Below are 25,774 nucleotides of genomic sequence, written 5' to 3' on the forward strand. Positions count from 1 at the left end.
CCATCATTTATCTGGCTTTTGGTTCAGCTACATCAATATGATCTTCAGCAATAGGTAGAGACAAACCTAATCGAATCCATCACCAGTTCTTCTTATTTGGTAGAAAATTTGGTACCATCGACCTCGTCAAAATAAATTATTATTTGTAAATGTACTTGTTGCCACTTATTCATTTGAATATGAGTGATACGACAGATAATTGCCTAAACATATGGATATTCAATCCAGCAGGAAGCAGTCTGATATGTAACGGGTGCGCGGCGCGGGCGCATCGTGTCATCCGCTTCACACGCTACTCGATTTGACACCCGACCCGGCTACTGTTGATTCCGCGATTGATGATATGACAGCTATCAGAGCTTGCTAACATGTGAATACAGTAGTTAAATTATTCTCTGATTAATAGTAACCTAATACTCTACATTCCAATGATGACACGATGACCATGAGGAGTCTAATAACCGGTATATTTGATAACAAAATATAAAACTAAAAAGAATGGAGTTTTTCTTTTTATATTGCATTAAAACATTAAAGCTTGCTGCAGCACGCAACATTGTGTAGAAAAATAAAGAACATAAAAATTAGACCCAGTCTAGCTAGTTTATGTAATTTAGTGTTTGTGCCCCTACAACTTATAAACTTATTATCTTTCTACATAGTTTCTGTCTAAAATAATATATTCTTCTGGAGTACTTCCAGACAAAAAAATATGAGGGCGCGCTTGTCAGTTCTGAATTATAAATTATAACCTTACAAGAAATTAAATACATGTATCTTCCTTTTCTTGAAGAATACTATCTTTTCAAATGTGAATTAACAAAGCCTCAGCAACCTTCGAACAACCATATGCTAAGTTTTCGCAGAAAAAGAAACCTTTATAGAAAATATATTTCTGAAATAATAATGAACTTATTCGCGAAACTATTCCGTCATCATTTGGTTTATTAATCATCGTGGTATAAAAATGAGTCAACGTCTGAAGTACTAAAATGTGGCAGTTATCAAATAACGACTGATAAACCGCGATATCATTTAATATTAACTCATAATAAATACAAGTTTTGAGAAAAACGTAAGCAAATTATCTTGAATTGAGGTTGGGTCTTGAAAGCAATTAGCATCATTATGGTTGATTGCATCCATCACCGATGACCTCACCGACTCTCCGAGGAGGTATTAATTGTCATTTTGTAGTTATAATGTAGGCCAATGCATGATCATCTTCAGAATTGCAGATCATATTACACACTGGAAGATTACTGCAGTATAGGTCTTTACCTCATAAAAATAACACATACAATTCCATCTTTAAGCCATTCAGCTTAAAGAAGTAGAGACATAATGTATATGTATGCATGCATATTGACTTACTTGACTTAGAAAAATGCATGGGCATTATTTATGGAGAGGAAGAATTTGTTTGTTTTGTATTGAGGCGAGCCATTTTGTAAAACTGACTTTCTTACCCAATTCAGGATTGTTGTCTCCTCCCTTCACATCTTAACCACTCCAGAAAGATTAAGACTAACGCCAGGAAGGTGATGTAGAGGAAAGATTGTTTCTTAAAAGATCTGTTCTATTTCATAAATATACAGCTGAACGTGACCTATCGGTCTTTTCAGGACTGTTGGCTCTGTCTGCGCCGTAGGAGATGTGGTCGTGATTACATGTATGTACTATTTCAATTTTCGGACCATTTCACCATCGTTTCATTGATAACTGCCATGAATGGAGTAAAAGCGATTATTTGAAGCGGGGAAATACGATTGTTTAGTTCCATTGTGTTTTCACTGGAGATCAAAACCGTTACCTGAACTATACCGCTATGCGCCAGTCGTCAGAGCATCGCCCTTTGAAGGTAGGGTTCAGAAATAATATATTTAATATCTACTACATTTTGCGGTGGGTTGCGCTGTAGGCATTTCCAGAAAAAAAAGGCCTATATTATTCCTGAAGGTCTATCTAGCTCTGTGACAAATTTCGTCAAAACCGGTTACGTAGATTTTGAGTTCTGTTAGTTCTTATATTGTTCCAATTTATACATATGATCAGTATGAATGGATTCAAATACAATGGAAATGGTTAATAAGTACATAGTTAGATACAGTGATTCAAATTTGGGAGTCTGCTTTTGGACGATACCCTGGATCTATTCAAAAGTAGTTATCAGCTCTATTAAATGTATATAAGCGATACGCCCCGGCTTCGCACGGGTAACCTTTACATATAAACCTTCCTCTTGAATCACTCTATATATTTAAAAAAACTGCATTAAAATCCGTTGTGTAGTTTTAAAGATCTAAGCATACATACAGACATAGGGGCAAACGCGGGAAGCTACTTTTCTTTATACTATGTAGTGATAAAAGCCTTGTGGTTCTCGTGACTTTAAAATAGGATCACAACACACATACATAGAATTCCAAAAAGGCTATTGTAACTATTCCGATTTCCATGAGATCCGCGCTATCTATTTTTCTTTGATTAATAGGCGACTGTATAGGTATTTAGGGAAATAAGTTTTGTCACCTGCAAACTGGTAACAGTCCCTGGTTATGGGGGTCAGACAGCTCCTCCACAGAGATGAAACAGGAACAAATTCCAGAAGGACGATTTGTGTTAGATTTCGGCGATGTTCTTATTTATAATTGAAGTTCTAAGGCGTTATATAATATAGCGGAGGTATATAACACATTTCTATCCTACAAACGACACATCGATACCTACATACATGTAGTCACGTCTATCCATCTTCAAACAAGATACTCGGTAGATTTACTGGGGATAAGATTTTTATCTAAAAGTATCCGATATACTCTGTACAAATAAACGGAGTAAATTATGCTATTATCGCTGGAGTCTACACCCAATCACTACTTGAAAAAGGTTGATGTAGCTATCATGTTATGTGATCCGAGACCTATTTAGCTTTTTGCTACCTACAGCACGAATTTCCTCTTGACATTAAAAACCCTATGATCGACTACTTGTTTTATCGTGATACGTGGAGATATAAAGTAAGTGAACTAGTTACACTCTGCATTAAGTAATGAAACGCGGTGTTTGTTGAAGTTGTTTTTTACCAATCAACATGGCAAAACAAAGTAAGGAAGAAATACATTTACGTATGTACGTATGTTTGTAACGCAAATTTCCAAAAGCCGGTCTAATTTTGAAAAAAAAATTATAATATATATATGATCTGTCAATAGAATTTTTAAGTTCGTGGTCTTTGAGTCTTGACTTGAGACTATCAGCTGCGTCTGCCCCGTAAGGAATACAAGCATGATTTTTGTTTGTGTCGGTTGAATATTTGGTGATAATACGTTTTAGTTAGTAAACTGTCAGGGTATCAAACGTTAAAGAACAAATTATCCTTTATGATATTTAGACAAATCACACAATTTGAGCTATAAAATATTGAATAGGATAAATAATAATAACGACGGCTTGTATAATTGGCTTGCATAATTAATTGGCTTGTATAATTGGGTTGCTGTTTTTAATTTCGAATCTAATAGACAGGTCTTTGAATTCCAAGGAACAAGTCCGAGAAGGGAACCCGAAAACCTTTTTATTCCTAGCAACGCCATCTATGTTTTTTTGGATAAGATTGTATAATAGTTTGGGTTTTCCTTCAAGGGTAGGAAAGCGTCCTGTTAACAGGGGTTGAAAAATGCAATTTGACTAGTTATCGCATTTTCCGCTAGATGGCGCCAGAAAAATTTGTGGCAATCATAATAATGAATAAGTAGTTTTCTTTGTCAGTCCGACAGTTTTCGGTTCAGCACTTTAGAATCGGGCCACTGCATCTCTTCCCATGGGCTAGCGACCTGTCACTATCTGAATCTGCTCTCTGAATAAAGCCATACAGCTGAAGGAGCCCCTCTACCTACCGTAGGGATAGTGTAAAAACGTGATACTTATATGTATGTAGGTATTTGTTTCTTGCTGTAAATATTTCGAGTAAACCAACTCTGTAAAGACGACATGAATATTCACCGCAGTCTGCGTAACAAGTACTTATTTAGAAGTTTCAGAATTATGTTAAGAATCGCGACATGTGTATTAATTAATCTTATTTTGCGACGAATTAGGTAACCTTAGAAGAACATTTTTATGCTAAACAAATTTGCCAATAAAAATGAGGGCGAATTGTTGCCTATTTATTAATATTGAAAGCTCTCGAACAAAATCGTAAAAAAAGCCAAGCCCCCTTTAATAATTTCTTACACGGCAAAAAATTTATACAACTACCTAATTTCGCTTTTATTTTCGAAGCAAACATTAGATTTCCTTGTGTGATCGCTCTATTTTGGCAAATAAATCTTAGCTAATTAAATGATATTTAATTTTTGTATTAGTAAGTACATTCCAGTATACCTACCAATCATCACAACTATATCACTTACGGGCATACAGAGTCAATGGTCTTGAAAAGACTGAAAGGCCACGTTCAACTGTATTAATTATGGAATTGAGATTCAAAAAGGTTGCTAGCCCATCGCTTACAAGAAGAATCCAAAGATATCCTTAATCGTATGCAGGTATTGCACAAAGTCGCTTGTTTAAGTAGGTAGGTAGTGACCAATAAACTCAAAAAATACGGGGCCGTTCTCAATAAACCTTAACACCGAAATTCCCACATGCTAAACCCCGTGCAAAACACAAGTTTAAATTATAATTTTAAAACCCTAAGTTGCTATAGTAAAGAACCAAGTTGAAAATTCAAGGCTCGTAAATTAATTAAGCTGTTTTAGCGAAATTACCGCAAGTGCAGAACTGAGTATTTCTAATGAGAATAAGTGGTGCATCGCAGTGCATTTAAGCGGTAAAAATAACTGAGGCTTTTAACTTTTTAAGATCCACTGCTATTGTTTTTATTTTACAAAAACGACCGTTTAATTTTAACACTAATGGTAATACCAAACATACCAAATAATTGGACCGATTTCATCCAGTGTTACCAGATAAAAGGACTTTTTTTTAGTAACATACCTCTACACTACTCTACTCGTTTAACACACGTTTATCAACAAGACATCGATAAAAGAAAATAACGTCATAAAAAACCTAATAGTCACTTAAACAAAATTTCATGGCATGAAAAATGTGTATTAATTCTGTAAATAGGTAATATGAAAATTCAACCTCATAGGTGACTCTATGGATCCTGATAGTTTTTTAATTATATTTTTAATGTGTCATTAGAAAGGTTCCCTCATGTCTTAATTTCTCGATTTGCCTGCCGTTTGCAATATCCGTTGCGGAACTAGGCAATATGGCTGTACAAATATAATAAACATTGCTTCTAGTAGGAACACATTCGGCTTGGTTGCTCTTTGGGTAGTTTTATTAAGGCGAAATAAGGATATTAATTAATATACATATTTATAATAAAACATCGTTTAGTTAGTGTCTCATAATATAAAAGTCTCGTGCTAAAATCGGAATAGCTTATCAATTATGTAACTAGACATTGACGCATAAAACAAAAATTTTAAGCTTGCTAGATATGCGACATTTGCCTTTACTTTTACACCATCCATTGGAAAGAGATGGAAAGGTCCTTTTCTAAAGTGACGGAAACCACAAGACATTCATACCACAAGGTACATACCTATACATAAACCCAAAAACATAACCCTCCTTTAGTCAGTCGGGAACTCGTAACGCGGTTGCAGTAATCTGCAAGATGAATGGTACTCACTAGCCTCGTCCCATACATAACTCTGCTCCTTCGTCTGTTAATAAAATTAATGACGTGTGAAACTATTACGACACATAATAAAGGCTACTAGCGTAGTTACGATATTACTTGAGTTAGCACTCATGGTACTGACGTCATAAAAGTACCTTCACACACATATTGTTTTATTGCTATGATTTCTGATTGATTTGTCTCCTAATTATACGAAAAATTCAAACAAATCAATTTAATAACTAATTCAGTTGATTATGTTATCTATTTTCATGAAAGCTGATGTTTTTAATTTTAAAGTGTTTTCATAGCACCTACATGGTGATCTTTACCGTAAAGCATCGGTTAGCAATAAAACTAATGTACGTACGTAACTGAGAAAAATTTCAATTCAAATTGAAATTGTGCACCTTGGAACGGTCACGTCTTTTCTTCGCTTGATAACAATTAGTGAAAAAAGTACTAACATAAAATGCGTTTGGAATGTTTTGTGTTTATCGTAAACAGATAAACGCGGTGGATAAACAGTATCTATAATAGTGATAGTAAAATAATTTTGCAAAACAAAATATTGACATAAGAAAAATATCCATAAGAAAGACTGATACTGCGTTGGTTTGATGAGAGGAGTTCGGGGTTTCCCCACGATTCTACGTCCACTGTCCTGAAATCGGCGAGAGTCAGGTGTTTACACGAAACTTCTCCCGTCTGACCTCCACAACCTTGGCAGGTTTTATACAATTAAGTTTATTGTACATATATATTACGTCTTTATACCTTACGGGGTCGATATAATCGACAGTCTCGAAAAGACTGAAAGGCTAACATAGACAAATATGGCATAATAAAATAACTGCTGAACGCGAAAATTCTCTGCACAGAAATTAGTTTAATTTCAGCAAATACCTGTAAATCATCGAGAATATCAGAACGCTTAAACTTTTAATGGGTAATTAGGCTGATACGAGGCGAGTCGGTGACGGCTCCCATTTCCTGTTTGAGAACTGTAATTCATTAGCTGTTAATTTATTCACCAGTTTCGACTTCCATGTAAGTTGGTTCTCAGCTTTGGAAATATTAACAAATGACTGAAAGAAACTTCAATTTCTTAATCACGCGTCTTTCTCAGAGTGGTAGACAGATACTACATCTTTCTATTTGCCACAATCCCTTCATACTTCTTTCACATCAACCACATTCACTCAATTTCCTTATGTAAACACATCGGTTCTTTTATAAATCTGTATACCTACAGCATATAAAAATGATCTTTAAAGCTATGTATCCACTGAAAAGAGAGAGATGTACAAGCGAAACCCTTTGGTAACATGCTTGATAAATTCGACATCTGCCATAACCCACACAGAATTGAAAGAGGCCACTTAAAAAGGACAAATTAAAATGGCGACGATTTTAAAAAACCGGCAATGACACTCCAGCATTGTGCCTGATTTGTGAATCGCTGAAGAGGCCACGATGGGCGGCCACAGACATAGATCAAACTAGACCTAGACCCCGCCAGAGATAATATGAAAAAAGTGTAGGAAAAGTGAACTAAATGAACCTCTTTTCCATACAGCTTCGTTCGGCGTGTGTAGTAGATCTTTGCTTCTATACCTCTCTCCATGGTTCGTCGTAGGTGCGAGTACTTATTTTTTAATTTCGTGCCCTGCGATGTCATCTTAGACTTAGATTTTTTTTCAATGGATGACATAGAAGCGTAAGCGCCGAATGCATCCTCATCTCTAGAGGATGGATTTTATCTAGCTATTTATATGTCTGTGGGCCTCTCCATCGCCCATGTAAAACCCACTCTTATTTACGATTGACTGACATAAGCTGGTAGGGTAAACCGCACTTGATATACGGTTCGTTAATATAATTGAACAAACTGAAGTGGAATGGAAATGATTTTATTAGAAGCTTTAAGATTTTACTTTTCATTAATAAATAAAATTGAAACTTCGAAATCGAAAGGTTCCTGATCAAATTCAATTTTATTTATATTTTTATTCCAATGATTTCCAATGAGTTTTGTTGTAACAAGAAAAAAATCGTTTATCAATCAGAAATTCCACCATTTATTTCTTCATATTTTATTCTCTTCTTCATCAAAGTTGGTCTCGCCGTTTCGCCATCTCCGCAACTTTAACGGAGTGCAAGTTATTCGCGACAGACATGATACAGTTAGGCGCAAGTTTCTGTCATTTTTTATGATCTACGACATTGAAGTTTCTAGTCTCAGAACTAAATTTTAATGTACTTACTTCCCCTGTACTTTGCTACCAGATATTTAGTAGATATGTATGTAAGTAAATGTTTTAAAAGGAAGGAGGTTATTATTGCGACTGTATAATTTGTTCTATGTTCAATGCAATAGATTTTTTTTTTCTGAAGCTTTATCCATAAGGAATGGCAAAGGGAACTGGAGTTCATTCAGCCATATGAAAAAAAGAAAACAATATATAAAAATTAATAAAAGACGATGATGAACCAGTGTAAAAAATAAAATTTATATAACTGGTTGTATTCCTAGTTTGTATTGCTTTTCGTGGCCGAATTTTTCTAAATGAAAAGCGAACGACAGCTGGCTGAGAACGTTTAAATTTGGAATTGCTTCGACGTCCACAGAGTAGTCTTACGTGGAAGGCCCGAGGCTTGGTCTCTTACATAGCAGTACCGGTTATTGCCAATTTTCTATACCGCTGCTCCGAGCCGTTTGGACAATACAAGTCACGAAAACAAACTGTTACGTCGATTGTAAAATTAAGCGAATAAATTGTAAACAACTGTATTTTACATAGGCTGATATCAGAAAAGATTGTGATTATCAGATGATCTTACAGAAAGATAACGTATATATTTGGAAGATATGAAACAATGCTTTTTGCCCAGTAGTGTTTTATTTTCATTTAAGATATAAATACCTATATTTGTATTACAGTAGGTGCTTTACCACTATTGCTAAAACAGCTTGAAGCTTTGGCCAAGCAAGGCCTATGTACAAGGTTGTTAAATTTACTTTTAACTGCTCTATAAAACTACAAAACACGGCCTTATCGCACTGTTACCTCTGACAATTATTTTGTGCGTTTCTATTTAACACATACCTACGAGGTAGGTATGTTCACTTCTTTCGCGGAGAGGTAAACAGACAATACATATTTGCATTTTCCACGATTCCTGCACACTTCTTTTGTTTCATCAAATATAAATCTTAATTTCATTCAATGATTATAAGATTTATATCACTTGTCATGAGTGCGTTATGCACACATATTTCAGAGCTCCGCCATTTTGCTTGTCACCAAATAGCAATTTGCACAGTTCCGCACCCGCGCCCCGACATCCTGCGAATACATATCCGGTACAAGAAATCGTGAAAATTATAATATTATTGCTTTAACAATTGCTGGCCTTTTATTCTTAGATTTTACCAGTTTTTCACCCGGTATTACCTATATATAGTATAGCATCGATCTATCTATATTGACATAATATTTTTTTAAATTTGGATTCCGTTCGAAGCCAATCCGGTTAGTCGATGGCCTGTTTGTTTGTGCCTAGTGCAAGACTGTCAACGATACTTTATTCAATAAATACTATGAGTTGATACACATTCTTACATACATACATACATATAATCACGTCTATATCCCTTACGGGGTAGACAGAGCCAACAGTCCTGAGCGGACTGATAGGCCACGTTCAGCTATTTGGCTTTAAGATAGAATTGAGATTCGAATAGTGACAAGTTGCTAGCCTATCGCCTAAAAAAAGAATCTCAAGTTTGTAAGCCTATCCCTTAGTCGCCTTTTACGACATCCATGGGAAAGAGATGGAGTGGTCCTATTCTTTTTTGTATTGGTGCCGGGAACCACACGGCAAACACATTCTTAATATGGACTCAATCCAGTTAAAAAATATTTACTTTTAATTTACTCTGTTTTAACTTTTGAAATTGAGCTTTTCTGTAAACAAGGTTGAATAAACTCTAGAAGCACTTGACAAAACACAAAACTGAGGAATAGTGTAATGAACGTGTTTATTTTTTTAACGAGCTATTGTCTTTAACAAACAGTTTCATTTAATTTCACTCCGTCCATTGTTTATTTAGTTTTCCATTTCCAAATCGATTCAGAGAATCTTCACGTTATCAACGTATTTAATACTAACTCCATGATTGCCACAGACAACATTGCTTGCACAATTTTTTGCAGTACCTTTTCCCAAAGATAATGACTACCATAGAAACCGAAAAAAAAAGGACTTACCCATTCAGATTTACATAGGGGCATTCTATCTTTAAAAAATTACATTTGCAAACCTATGTTTAAGCAAAACATGCTGTAGTATACAAGCTTTAGACGTGTAATGGACTATATTTAGAAATGCTGCCCAGAATATAAACAGATATGAACTAGCACGATCACAATAACAGCGATTTTTTATTTTGGCAAAGTAAATTCAAAATCTCTAACAACAAAGAAACTTAATCGTGACGTAAATCAACCTTTTAAAAAAGCTACTTACGTTGAGGTGGAAATATGGCCGCCATTAATATTTATTGAGGAATATTTTCGCAATTTATCAGGCTTAGCAATAATTTCACCCTTAATGAGAGCACCACAATAGATAACTTAAGGTGTGATATTTTATTTTGGTACACTTCTAACATTTATATTCGTCATTTGATTGTCAACCTTAAACGGTTTGTTATAAAATATCGTACCGCATCAAAGCAGTACTTAGCCTTTATTGCAATAACATAAAGATTTGACACTTCGAATTTCTTTTTGGAATGAATGAAAACACAAAACATTTTTCCCTTTTGGTGAATCTATTCTTTATCATTTTTTAAACGAACGTATATCATTACCACGTATCACCGCGCCAATTATATTATTTCACTATTTATTCATATTTAATTTGTTCTCAGAATATCAGAAAAACATACCTACGTATATCAAGAGCTAAAACAGAACCAACAAGCCTGGAAAAGACTGAAACGACACATTCAGCTGGATGGCTTAATAACGTAATTGGGATTCAAATAGTGACAGGTTGCTAGCCCGAAAAAAAAATTGTTAGTAAATAAAGGCGAGTTTTAGTAATTTTGGTGATTGTTTGTATTATCTCATCGCCTTTATAGAACACAGCATAACAGTATGGTCATACTATGCTATGAAATCGCTTATCTATAAGTCATTTCTACAACAAGTAAATGCCGCTGTACTCGTAAAGCTGAGTCAAACGAATTGACGATTGATAACATTGACTTTACTGATAAATTTTTAACCAATTTAAAGTGAATATTGCATAGACGTACTATATAATTGATCGTAGAAATAAAAATATTAATATTTAGGTACAAAATTAGATACAGGTTGGCTATAGGTAGTTTACGACAACTTTGACTAAAGCGCAACAATTTTAGTATGGCGACACAAATTTGATATGGTGCGATCCACACATTTTATATTATCGGTTAGTAACTTTTGTTATCCAAAAGATAAAACCGATTAAAAGCAGGTAAGTAATCACTTAGTAGAAATATTAATATTGTAGTAGAAATATTGTATGTGTTATGTAAATAAATGAAATTAAGGCCAAATTTAAGTGAGACCAAAACAGAGTGTTAGCGCAATCGGACCATTACACGTACATATTTTCTAAAAATTATCTCTTTTACGCAGTGACATTAACACTACAACCACACTACAATTGTACTGCTGTGGGCACTATTTAAATAAGTAATTTCTCTATTGGTACAACATACGTATCTCACCAAGAAGACCAAATAGAAACTAATATCCCAAAAAAACTATCTACAAATATTTTTTTTTATTTGTTTCAGATTGTCCCGCTGTGAATGTTATAGAAACAATGCGTCAATTACTGACCTAGTAAGTTAATATCCCATTATTTACATGATAAAAAGAAAAAGCTTAAAGCTTTGCTGGAAAAAAATAAAATTAATATAAAAAACTTTGTTAAATTTTTTTTTTATATTTTCACGAATATGGTACTCGATTAAAAAGCGCCATGCGCCATGTTTTGTACAAGTTCAAATCTTACCACGGCAATATACAAATAATTATCTTCTGAGTTACATACATTAGTTTGATGGCCAACTGGTGCTCTTCTGGTGAGGGAAAACATCGTGAAGTAAACTGCACATTCTGACAATTGGATGGGTAACCATGATTCCTTATGCTGGGTTGTGAAGGTCAAAAAGGGAATCGCTTCGCGTAAATTCGCGGGCCCAGGACGCCTCTTCAGACAGCTGTGGATGTTAATGGGAAGGACGCGAGAAGGATGATAATAACCAAGATATGCTTGTAAATACGTGCATTAACTGAATGCAGAATTTGGCTGCTTCAATATTGATACAAGTCTTCAAGCTAGCTTCTCTGGTTATTTTCGTTACGTATTTACATCTAGATCGACATTTTTTAGTTCCGCCGAAACGGAGATTCGCCCGAAGAGCTTCAAAGTGGCCCACTAACGAAATTGCTGGAATAACTGGGAAATAGGCCACTTCCCTACACATGTAGGTGAAACTCAAACGACATATGTACATCATTGACGTTTCCTTGCCGTCATACTTAGCATCGTGGTGCTATTTGATTTATATATCAGCTGAATACTGAATCAGCTATCCTGAGGTAATTATTTTTATAATAGAACAAGTAGGTACAGTGAGCGGCAGAAAAGTATACCACCCCTTCTGCACCTAAGATATCAAATTGGTATATTTTTTTATATTGTCCACTGTACGTTTTGTTTTACACGCTTAATTATTTGCACCTGTGACTTTCTTTCAAACAGCGTGAGTGGAGTATTCGATCGGCGGGGGAGAATTCAGATGAAGATTTTATCTATACTAATATTATAAAGCTGAATAGTTTGTTTTGTTTGTTTGTTTGTTTGTTTGTTTGTTTAAACGCTAATCTCAGAAACTACTGAACTGATTTGAATAATTCTTTCACTGTTAGATAGTCTATTTATCGAGGAAGGCTATAGGCTACATTTTATCCCGGATTTCCTACGGGAAACGTCAACAATGCAGGTGAAAGTTGAATGAGTCGGCCATCTGCGAGCTTTCCACGCGAACGCTGCGCAAACCAACAAAGATATAGTAAAACAATGTACTAAAGATGTGAAGTACTCATTTTTTGCCACAAAAAAGTCCGCGAGAGCATATATCTATCTCTTAAGGTTTACTTACAATAACCACTTTTATGTTCATTTTTTAAGATTATTTTTTCATTATAAACATAAGTTATTTTGAAACCAATTTTCTTTAATTCAGTATTAATCCTTATCCAAATAAATATGTTTATTACTTTCGGCATTTCATGTAGACTAAAATTGCCATTTACAGTATATAAATCAGACGAATAGGTTTTGAGATATAGTCGTTATAAGCAATTTGCAGCGAAACATTTAATACGGCGAACCAGCGTTCTTTCTAATACGTGGGACCGCCTGACCGCCCCCGCCCCCTCACCCCGCATCTTTCGATCGCCCTGCTCTATCCTACTTCCTACATATAGATAGGTATCATTCTACTTATAATACTTCCTTTGTATGTTTGTCTGTTTTTACCTCTTACCTACTTTTAAACTGATTATGTCTATCTTTTAAGATTGTTGTTGATTATGAGTATTTAATTGAAAACACAACTGTCTTTGATATCACTTAATTTCAATGAACATCTTAGAAGATATTACTATTTTAAAGTAAAGTAAAGTATCAGCCTGTAAGATCCCACTACTGGGCAAAGGCCTCTCATCTCACTATATACGGTCTCCGTTCCGTCGCGGGTAATGATGTGGGCCAAGTCGTCGCCAAGTCGCATAACAATTAGCAGCTATAATTGATAAAGCCGTGGAGGATGTTTGCAAAAATAAATATGATGCCCAAAATAACTATTCCACGCGGACGAAGTCGCGGGCACAGCTAGTGTAAATATAACACCTTTCATTTTGGTCTGAGGTTAAAAAGAACAAAATTTAATCCAGCCCAAGCAGAGACATACTCAAGTTAAAAAAAAATCTATTCTAATAAAAAATTATGTTTTATGAAGAAATGATTCTTAGTTCCTGTTGAGATAAAACTCCACCGGGTTTTTATTACGCAGAGTAGTTTGACAATGGACATTGTTTTTACTCAAGTTTATAAACATTTTTCGAGTTATTGAGGCATCGATGGATAGAAAACATCCACTGTAATGAATGTAAATACAATGCTCTGTAGCTATGAGGCAACAAAACTTTTTTACTTCGAAAAATTGCACTAAATATATTTTTTAACATTGTGAAGTTTATTTTTGTGGGTATGTCGTAAGATGCAGAGGGAAGAGATGATCCGACTCCAAGGAGATGGACAAAGCCGGGCGAAGACAATATTTTTTATTGTTCAATTGTTTTCCCATAATAAGACAGATTAAAACGCGCATTACGTTACAGTACGCTTTTCTGTTGTAGACATTTTGGTCGCGTTTCAGCGGCTGTGGTCATGATATGACCACATGACATGATGATGACATGTTTTTACTTTGTAATAAAGATAATCAATGAAATTACACCCTGAATCTAGCGTGCAAGGCAAAACATTCATACGATGTAGTTTCGTATCGTAATAATACACCCCGGCTCCAACAAAATAAGAGTCTTCTATCGCTGCAGAAATTTTATTGCCTAAAGTAGGCAATTTTAACCCTACTTTATGATTTCTATTGTTTTTGAAAAGTTTCAAGGGAATTTCTTTATTAAATTTTTATTTACTTTGTAAAAATTTACATTGTATAAGAATTTTTCCTTTCGCTCGATATTTAAACTCTCTTATTAAGTATATTTTTTCCATTCCTTTATTATATAAATGTAGATTTATGGTATATTGTAACATTCAGTCGTCATAACCTATGCCCCTATCGGTTGCGTTTCGTTTCAAGCGTTGTGTGCACCGCGGTTTATGCACTGTACATATTGGCTTACGGTCAATACCGATCATCTATACGTTGTAACGGACCGTGTCATCGGCAAATATTGCCCAATATTCAATAGTTTATGGAAACCATTCCGTTTTTAAAACACTCGTGTTTTTTTAAGCTGATGTTCAGTTTTTTTTTTATTGATTGTAATTTTTATTTTTAGTGATTGTGAACAGATTATTTTTTTTATAATTACCTAGTCCATGTTAAAGTGCTTTAATTTTCAGTAAATTTATGGAATAAATATTCTAGTAGTTGAAAAATTAGGGGTGAGGTGGGTGTAGCGCTAAAAATAACAGATTAAATTCATTAGAATTAAAGACACTCCAAATGGTTTTTTTTCTGTATTCTATATTTAAAATTAATTTTTTCTTTTTTATTACCATTTTATCATATTCCACGCTATTCAAAGTTTCTACCGGATGATATGGAGGGCGCTCTACTGCCTCGAGATGTTCTCGATAGGGCTCTAAGCGCGAAGTGCCATGATACTAGCTCTTTGTTTGACATCGCCATTCTATTGACACATCTTGCATTTATTCTTTGTTTCAAGTCGAGGTCAAAAATCGAAGTGTATTAAACCTTCATGATTTTAATTTCAATTACGACACTGGACATTATATTGTGACAATTAAATTCAAAATAAGAGTTCTAGACTCGCTCTTGTATCTTCAGCTGTCTGTTTGTCTGTTAAGAAATAAAATTACGTATTCTTAAGTATTTATATTAATTTACATGCGACTATTTTTAGGGTCCCGTGGCTAAATGGCAAAAACGAAACATATATAGTTTCATCATGTCTAGCCTGATGACATAATGATTATGTGTGTAGCATAGCAATAGCAACCGGTCACTATTTAAATCTCAATCCTATCATTAAGCCATACAGCTGAACGACGGTGGCATTTCAGTCTCGTCGAGTTGTTGGCTCTGTCTACCCCGACAGGGACCACATGTGTGATGTTCATGAATATGAATTATATTGTTAAAATAAATATTTATGAATTCCACTTATTGATAACATAAATTGTGTACATGTGATTTATTAGAAAGTAAACATGCCATAAAGTTTGGCCAAATGGTCGAAACCATTTTACGTCCCATAAAATTACCTGCGTAATGTCGTATTTATGTGAAAATGGACTTCACCGTTTCTTATATTGTGTTTTTATTTCTTTTACTCAGAAAATAATAAGTACTCAAATGTTTAACAGCTTACCCTTGAGAAAAATAAATAACCATTTCTTTAATCATTAAACCCTACAAACACGAGAATGGAGTTTCGGTTTAGACAGCTCCAAAGTGAAAATATTCTGTCAGGTTATGCATAGGTAATGCTTCATATATTCATTTCTTTGATATATTTTTTGATAGGTATAATAAGGTACCTACTGGGATTAATAATATTTAAGGAAGACTCCTTTTTTTGGAAAATAACCCGTATTGAATAATGTTAAATGTTGCATTAGATTTATGTTGCCAATTCCCCAAGTCGCCTTCTACAACATAAATGGGAAAGAGACAGAGTGGTCTCATTCGGATGTTACCCTTTCGCCTCATTCAAGCAAAATTATCGGCGGTTGAAGCGATTAGCGCTCATTAACAAACAGACCACGATCAATCTCATTTGTATTCAAAATGCTGCTCAAAAGTGCCCTTCAAGGGCTGTGGACTAGCCACTACATAAAAATGTAGTCCGAAATTAGAATTGTTTCCTCCTTGGTCGGAGTAATGGTGAAAGGTCAAGAGTATCCTGAGCCGATAATTCGAAACCATCGTGATGATTCAAAACGTCCGAGATAAAATAAAGGTACGTTACGTGCGCGTTTAATACCTGTAGTATTTACATACATACATATGATCACGTCTATATCCCTAGCGGGGTAGACAGAGCCACCAGTCTTGTGTCACAGTAACAGGTTGCTAGCCCATCGCCTAAAAGAGGAATTCCAAGTTTATAAGCCTATCCCTTAGTCGCCTTTTACGACATCCGTGGGAAAAAGATGGAGTGGTCCTATTCTTTTTTGTAATGGTGCCGGGAACCACACGGTACATACTTGTAGTATTTAAAAATAGTAATAAGCAACGCGAACGTTTTAAAGCAATCAAATGACTACTATCAAAGTAGCTACCATAGTTAAAACACGGTTAGTAACAAGAAACAAAACAGGCATCCCTAGTTTTGACACTAGTTTTTGTCATTCACGTGCGTAAAACCTCATTATGGTATTTTTTATCTGTAAAGTTGGTAATGTGAGTTTCATACTGTGGGACAGTGGTCGGGCGTTCAGAAACTACTTAGAAGTTTTTAAACACTTGTTCGCGCCTTTTTCTGTGGAATAATAACAATCTTTTTTTTTTTTAGATATTTAGTACATTTCCGAGATATTTAGTAAACATTACTTATATGAGCTCGTGTGTTAAAAAAATTATTGCATTGCATATTTTCAGTTTGCTACAAGTAAATGATAAGGGTAAGTAATTAGATTGTTGTAGAAATGTAACATAAATTAATTTAATTTTTTAATTAAAACTGGCTCTTCAAAGTTTGCTCTTTGTGGTCAAATCAGTTTGTCAACATAAATTGACCACGCGATAGAATGTTATTTTCTTATTTTTATCCCTTACGGGCTTTAAATATGTTTTCTATGGCTTGATATTCAGAAAATGACAGACTGTTTGCCTTTGCTGCAGTATAGTTTGTTTCGCCGCTTCTTCTATTGTACAATTTGTATAGTATCCATACAGCTCAACAAAGTCTTTCAGTTTTTTCGAGACGGTTGGCTATGTCTACCCCGCAATGGGCATAAACGTGATCATGTACGTACGTATTTATGTTGCACAGTAAAGAGAAGTAACTAGCCACTGTGCTTTTTCATTGCTACCTCACCAATATATATGATTAAAAAGCGATTTAAATATGAATTACCATTTTTAATTTCCCTGGAAATAAATGAATGAAAAACCACATTTTTTTATGAAAACCGAAACTTATTCACTGAACATATTCCATACAATTTCCATGAAAGCGATCCTGTGTTATATCAAATGGCTAGCAATCATATTTTAATATAAAAAACACGTCAGAAATAGACTCTATCAGGTAAAACATACGGCTCAGTTTTATTAACTATTCTCGTTGCGAAGATTTAAAATGGAAAATCCATGTATAGGTTTTCAGATGAAAATTGCTCAGTCATAACTCTGCTGGTTTACCAATATATCCACAATGACAGATATATATTCTGGTGTGTTATATAAATACATATACCACGTCTTACTCCATTACGGGGAAGACAGAGCCAATAGTCTGTATCTATTATTCTCTGCCATTATGAATGTATCTATTATTCTCTATAACAAACCTCTTTGCATCATTATGGAATAATAAAAAAAGAAATAAAATTATACAACTGTTAAGTGCTATTATAGCCTCAATATTTTTTTAATGATATTTTGTCGTGATTATTATATTTTATTTTTATTAAGTATTAATTGATGACATAATTGTTATATTCTTTTAACTCAGAATAAATTGATGCGAATTAAGATGTTTTTTTATGATTTAATGATAAAAAACATTGTTTGATTGAATTATTGTACGTGCTTTGTAGACGAGTCACAGTTACACCAAACTGACTGTACCATCTTTTTTACCTGTGCTTCCACAATAAAAATTAGTATTTGTATTTATAACTGGGGGTCATAAATGAGTTTGAAATAAAACACACCTTTAATTGACGTTTAAATGTTTGGTTTATTATAACCAATCATTACACTATCACAGCATTTATTTGATTACACATTAAATTATTGTTGTAGTGTTTCATTCACAATACAAATCATAAAACTGGAACTTCCCACATAGTAATTAGATTTGCGATCATTATGGACTAAGCCCCAGTCTTAACTTAAAAAGTCTAAAAATTTACGTACTCGTCAAGAAATATGGCCGTTTTGACAGCTAATAATCGTCGAATAAATGCCTACATAATGGCGGAAATCCTAACTTTTAACATAACTGTTAATAATAAAATCTCTAAGATTGTAGCATTAGCATTTTTTTCATTTAGTGTTTTTTCAACAAGTCAAGTTCCGGGAAAAATTCAATTCAATTCCAATCATTCATTCAGGTCAATTCCATTGTTCACCGGGCCTTTAAAGACATGTATCCAAAGCCATCAAAAGTATTTAAAATTAAAAAAATTAATACATTCTATATCTTTTATTCTAATTTTATATGTAAGTACTTATCATACTCTGGTGTCAAAACGGCTTTCTTATCTCTCAAGTCTCAAGGACTGGTACATAATCTTAGTGTATTGGTGCAAATTGCCTTTAAAATAATATACGAGTGCCCTTAACCTAGTGTTTGATAAACGAGTTAAGATAACGGTAGTAACTAACAACATAGAAAATCATTATCCGCAGCTATTTATAAACCTTTCTTGCCTCATCCAATACTTGTATTTTTATGTTTTGAGAAATTCTTGGTATAGTCGGTATTAACCTATTTCCCTTCAATTACCAGAATTACTTAAGCTTTATTTATACAATTCACAGAAATAAAACTATATATAAAATCGAAATTAAAAACCCAATTTGGTATTTATATACCTACATAAAATATATTTATTTGATGAAATATCAATTATTATTATGCTTTTCTGTCTGATGTTACATTTTTTAGGCCTACCTTTTACACTTAAATATTTATTTACCTAATTCCTAATCATAAGATATTCTGAATACGCATTTTATATTAAATTCAATGTACAATAATAATATTTTATATCATAAAAATATAATATAGAAAAAAAACTAACAAAATTGTGTAAAGGGATAAAATAATTAATTACACGAGTGATTTGTAAAATGCATATTAATATTAACTTCACAATAAGTATATGTATATTGATAAGACCGGATGATATGTCCTCATTCATACACTTAATGATAGGATATTATACAAATATTTGGTGCTTGGTATTATGTAATGCACCTATTCTTGTTTGTTGATAAAGTGAAAATTGAAATGGATAAAAAAAGTTATTTCAAGATTTTTAAAGTACATTCGAAGTGTGTGCCATCTGCTTATCTTCCATGCAGATCAAGGGAAAAATCAAGATCACATAAAAATCAAGGAAAAGGCTAATAATTTCGGATTGTTCTTATAGGTGATGGCCTAGCAACCTGCCACTACAACACTATTCCATCATTAAACCATACAACTAAACGTCACCTTACAGTCTTTTCAAGACTGTTGACTCTGTTTATCTCGTAATGGATAAAGATATGATTGTATGTGTATGATTGTATAATTTTTATATCATTGTGAAATAATAATGGACCAGATTAAATTTGTATTTAAAAGGTGACTTGATTATTTATTGCTCACTAAATCGAGACTTATTTGTATAACAGTAGTTATTCAAATAATGAAATGTTGATCTGTTGTAATCACAAGGTTAAGCCAGTCCTTAACCTACCTCCAATTATTTTAAATATGAAACACATGATGTACTTAATAAAATAGTTTACACCTATTAAGAAATAAACCAAACCACATTGCACGTGATAAATAATAAATAAGTAACTAGTAATATAATTTTGAAAACACACAACAATAACACCTTTTTAGCCCCTCATCTCTCTTACCTGAGATGTTTTACCTTAACGTCACATGTGGATGAAGCGAAATAAGTATGCGTAAATTAAGCAAAGAAAAGTAAACTGCGTAATTCTAGGTATGTACTACCAATATTTTCTTCACTCAAAACTCATCTGATCGAAATCAACGATCAGTAATACAATACGCTGTGCAAAATCTGAAAATTCAGCGTTCCGTTTGAATTTTATCTTGTCAGCGATCCGCGGCCATTCATCATCGGTCGTATCCGACGGTTTGACGGTCGGCCGACGCCGTCCGCATACATCGTACCTTCGTCGGCCACGTGATCCGACTGCAGAACACTCTTAAGAGATTATTTGAATGAGAAAGCTAAGTCTTGAAGATAAGCTTTGTGACTATGTAGGCCATCATTTTAGTTTGAAATGCTACAAAAAGTTTTTTTTTGGTTTTCGCCTGTTAATATATTACTAGAGTAAGCCCGCGGCTCTGCGCGCGTAATGCGAAAAATCCCTTAGGAACATACATGCCACTGCTACAAATCAATACATCAAACGACAATCGTTATTAACTGTATAGAGAACTGTATACTGAAACATTCTCTCTATGGTCGGTCTAGTGAAGGCATATTTTTAACTTGGTGTCTTTTGCAAGATTTATCCACTTATAAAAGCGATAAGACAGCACCATTTATATCAAATGACTTAACGTTTTGGAATTTAGAATACAGAATTCGTAATAGTCAAACTCATATTGTATTACTAATAAAAATAAACTAAATTTAAATAGCAGTTTCTTACATTGAAAATACGCCGTAGCTGCTACGAACTTCGTAGCAGTTACGAAGAGTAGTTCAATAATTTAATAGCGTCGTAGCAACTACGCTACGAAGTTCGTAATAGTCAATTGGTCACTTGCTTTATATAAACATCATCAAATAATAGCTGACTTTATGTATGCTATGGTCATCAATTCAAGGCATATTATAACTTGGTGTCTTTTAGTAGAACAGCCGCCTCGTATGAAGGTAGCCCGCCGTCACTTCGACGCGGAGTCTCGCAGCGACCACACGGCTCAGACACTACCTCCTGAAATTGAATAAAATTAACCATTGAGGTAGATTCTTTACATTGGATTAAATGTACTCGTAACATCACCGTATATTGCCCTCTGAAGATACTCATAAAGCTACTAGCGCCTCTAAATCGCAAGTGTGAAAGAAGAGGCGGAACAAAGTGCACTATCCTTCATACTTGCTTATTCCACCCCAATAACAATCAATGAGGATTCTAACTTCTTCTTTTTTTATTAATTGATAGTTTATCTCTTTTATCTTCTCCAATACTACTGTTTTTAAAAAAGCCTAAGTGATCTTTTCTCATTTTCCACTCTTTTATTTTACGCTCATCTTATCCCAGTGTAAATCTTCATCTTTCCAGGGCTACAGTAACAATCGCACCCTAATACATACATAATAATCACGTCTATTCCTTGCGGGATAGTCAGAGCCAACAAAACTAATGGGCCAAAGCTGTTTCGCTTAATGATAGAATTGAAATTCATATAATGACAGGATGCTAGCCCGTCGCCTAAAAGAAGATAATAATAATAGATTTATCAATAAAAAAATCTAACCTGTAAGGAATGGCACTGCTTGTTCGAAGTTTCACCTGGGACGACTGTATCGTAGGCTGGCGGAGGCCCGGGCAGTTCCTCTTGCACCTGTCGACAAAAATTATAAAATAATCTTTATTTGCATATAAAATAACATTTATAAGTATGAACTATCCAAACTGGGTTAAGTTCTGTTCACAGAGTGTTCTGGAGGTCAGACAGAAGTCACTCATTAGAACTGACTACCCCACTTACCGGTCATCGTAATAGTAATAATGAAGAAGTAGAGTTTTCATATCAAAACTGCTGATAAAGATCTTATTAGATACGCGGCCGTACCCGTGCCTTAAGTAGAACTTTAATTCGAGCACCTCAGTTTTAAAAGTGGAGTTTTATTTCTGTCTAGCTGAGCCCGCGACTTCGTCCGCGTGGAATAGTTATTTTGGGCATTATTGAAGCCCTTAAGGATGAATAATTTCCCCCAGTTTTTTTTTTCACATTTTCCATTATTGCTTCGCTCCTAATAGTTGCAGCGTGATGTTATATACCCTAAAGCCTTCCTCGATAAATGATCTATTCAACAAATAGCAAAACAGCAACAAAAAGAATTTTTATTCGAACCAGTAGTTCCTGAAATTAGCGCGTTCAAACAAACAAACTCTTCAACTTTATATTATTAGTATAGAGAAATCTATAAAATAGAAAATTGTGTTTCAAAATATACTCGTACCTGAACCAAAACTTAATGCTTTCGAGGGCTTTTTAATTTCTCTGGCATATAAACTTGTCCGCATTCCACAACTGACTTTTTCGTAACAACGAGAATTTGAGCTAAGTACGAATGTTTTGAATCACGGCAAACAGGAAAAGCTTAGCGGAAATGCCAAGAAAGTTTTAGCGGGACATAGTTGTAAGCATAAAAATTTTCATTAAAGTTTAATTACATGCATGTTGTCGCGCATTTTTGTAGTTTTTGCGTGAAAGAGAAACAAACGTAACTACGTATATATACAAATTATTTTTGTATTTATAAGGCTCGTAATAGTTTATGTAGTATCTTTCTTAGGGTTATGCTTTATAATAATAGAAATTTTCAAAAATCCTTCCTCATCGGTCTCACTAAGCTGCTAGCTAAAAGCTAAATCATAAAATAAAGTTTACTTACTTGTAACAAAAACATTCTTAAAGCAATCACATAATCAATTTTATGATTTCCTACTCCCGTTTTCTTCTATGTCTTAAAAAATAATTTATCTTCTTTTGTTTCAGATGCTCAAATAAAGAAGACGGTGTAGGGCCTAATTTTCTCATTGTTATGGTAAGTTCTCCTATTTTGCCCGTGTAGTTCCAGACACTTAAGAATAGGACCACTCCATCACCAAATGTGTCGGATGTCGTAAAAGGTGACTAAGGGAAAGGCTAATAAATCTGAGACACTTTTTCTCAAAACAATGGGCTCTCTATTTGAATCTCAATTCCATCTCTAAGCCATACAGCTGAACGTGGCAAGACTGTTGGCTCTGTCTACACCGTAAGGGTTAAAGGCGTGACTATATGTATGTATGTATTCATACACAGTTTATCATAATAACCTCCGGATACTTCGCGTTTTGAAGTATAAGTCATTCAAAACGCGAAGCAGCCTTAAAATTAGTTCATTGAGCCTATCAACAAAATGTCGCTGTTTATTAGTTTACAAACATACCAATTGTTTGTACACAAAATAATAACTGAAAGCATAACAAACACTGAAAGGCTCGTGTAACTGTCACATTAATTCGTAGGTCATCGATTCGTCACGAGTTTACAAAACTAGCTGGTCAATAAATACGAGTGTGTAACAATGCTATTAATAATCCTATACAAATTATATTTCAAATTAACAACAATATATATAGTGTCGATAAATCACGCACACACATATAATCACTTCTTTATCCCATACGGGGTAGACAAGGCCAACAATTTTGAAAAGACTAAAAGACCTCGTTCAGCTGTATGGCATGACGGTTGCTAGAAAAACTGCGAATATAAATCAGACTGGTTGGCAAAAGCAAGCACACTGGCTAAGCCGTAGTGTGCTTGCTTTTGTGCTCAGGAAACTAAAAATTCGTCGCATAATGGCTAGAACCAAGTACCAAATTAAGTGGATGGAGACCACAGGCCGAAACTCGCACGGAAATGAAACAATTAAATTGTTTCGGACTTTAAAAAGGCTGTCCCGTTGTGGAATTCGCATTTGCTTTTTTAGGCTGACTATTCCAAAAGAGTTTTGGTTTTTATTGACCTTTATGAACAACACTAGCTTTTGCTTGCAATTCCGTTCGCGTGAAACGTACCCTATATTCTTCTCCATACTCCATTATACATATATGAATTCGGTTCCGTGGTTTTGACGTGAAAGACGTATGGGTATTATGACAAAAAAATGTATGAAGTATTATTAACAGTCAACTATTGGTGTAAATCTCTCCCAAATACAAAATTGCATAACAATTATACATTCGTAAATAAGTTGCACCAAAAATGGAAACAAACATATCTATCTTCATTCGCCTTCATTCTTCTTCATTCGCCTTCATTTATATTCTGTTAAATAGCACAATAGTTTGAAATAAAGAGGAAACACTTCAACAAAATGTCACAAAAATTTGTTTTTAAAGAACATGTTATCAGATCATTGAACTTAAGAATAAACACGTAGTAACTGACATTTTCCTTTTCAGATATATAAAAAAAATATCATTGAACTTTATTTTATTAAAAGCATTGAGAACTAGAAATATAATATGCGTAAACAGCGGGTCGTCGAATGATGGATGCCTCTGTCACATTAATTCAATTGGAATCTGATATGAACGAGTTATTTGTGTGCTCAGTTAATGTTCAACCCCATTTTTATATCTAGTATTTCGTCATTTTCATATGTAGCTTGCTTGTTATTATTGATTATTAATTATTACATAAGCTTAAGGTCAAGCGTTGAGTGCGATTTTAGTACTATATAGAAAAAAATTATGGCGGGTGCCCTGTAAATCCCGTCTATTTTGAATAAATATGAATACTCCACCTCTGTCAGTTCACGCCCAGTCTTATCTTTCCTGTTAAAAGTGTCAACTGAGATTAGTACTTCCGACTAGTGCGAACTATGTTTTTAAGATGGGTGAGATTCTATCAATACATACATATAATAAAACAGTACGAGGAGTGAATCTCTAGATTAACAGGATGGATTTTAATGAATCTTATTTGTTTCAATGCTAAAAAAACTAAGTTACATTAAAGGATACAAATTATTTTGGTGAATACAACACCTGCTATAGTGAAATTTTCCCTTTTTAAAATGAATGTCAAACAATTAACATACAATCGTGGATGGATGTATGTCAGATTTTTATCAATTTCCAAAACAATTTAATCTAGAACGTATTTCTCCACGGAGCTACTTTTATGTCATAGTATTTATTTCCTCCAAAAAGAAAGCACTTTACGTCACTGGTATATGTCCCAAGGGAGATTGGCTGGGTTTCTGACAACGAAAACTCGCATCGGAGCGGTTGCTTTATGCAAGAATGATCGGGATCTCCAGAGGGAACTTACTAGAAGCCCGCATAACATGGGAATATAGGGAACTGAAAGATGGCATGATGGATATTTCCTCTAACGGTTATAAACTTGGGATTCTTCTTGTAGATGATGGGCTAGCAACCTGTCTCTTTTTGAATCTCAATTCTGTCATGAAACCACACAGCTGAACGTGGTCTCGAAAAATCTACTCGAAACTGGACGATTTACAGTAGTTCGGTTCACTGTAATCATTCACTGCATT

General features: G+C 34.2%; 2 protein-coding genes across 3 annotated transcripts in view; one reads left to right on the forward strand and one right to left on the reverse strand.

The window, feature by feature from the left end:
* The window catches only part of LOC106137261 (probable beta-hexosaminidase fdl), an 86,134-nt gene that overhangs the window by 2,468 nt on the left and 57,892 nt on the right, over positions 1 to 25,774 (forward strand). The window contains exons 2-3 of one of the 2 annotated variants that reach the window (XM_060949446.1): positions 11,562 to 11,610; positions 23,215 to 23,263. The gene's annotated coding sequence lies outside the window, so the exon portion shown is untranslated. The remainder of the gene's footprint in view (positions 1 to 11,561; positions 11,611 to 23,214; positions 23,264 to 25,774) is intronic. The other variant, XM_013338062.2, reaches the window with a different exon arrangement.
* LOC106137227 (uncharacterized) overlaps positions 18,459 to 25,774 on the reverse strand; it is a 39,525-nt gene continuing 32,209 nt past the window's right edge. Inside the window, exons 4-5 of the mRNA XM_060949447.1 lie at positions 21,967 to 22,053; positions 18,459 to 21,419 (exon numbers count right to left, since the gene is read on the reverse strand). Of these exons, the coding sequence (XP_060805430.1) occupies positions 21,315 to 21,419; positions 21,967 to 22,053 (192 nt within the window). The 3' untranslated portion in view covers positions 18,459 to 21,314. The remainder of the gene's footprint in view (positions 21,420 to 21,966; positions 22,054 to 25,774) is intronic.

This window comes from Amyelois transitella, chromosome 19 (assembly GCF_032362555.1).
Source record: "Amyelois transitella isolate CPQ chromosome 19, ilAmyTran1.1, whole genome shotgun sequence".
NCBI classification, from domain to species: Eukaryota; Metazoa; Arthropoda; class Insecta; order Lepidoptera; family Pyralidae; genus Amyelois; species Amyelois transitella.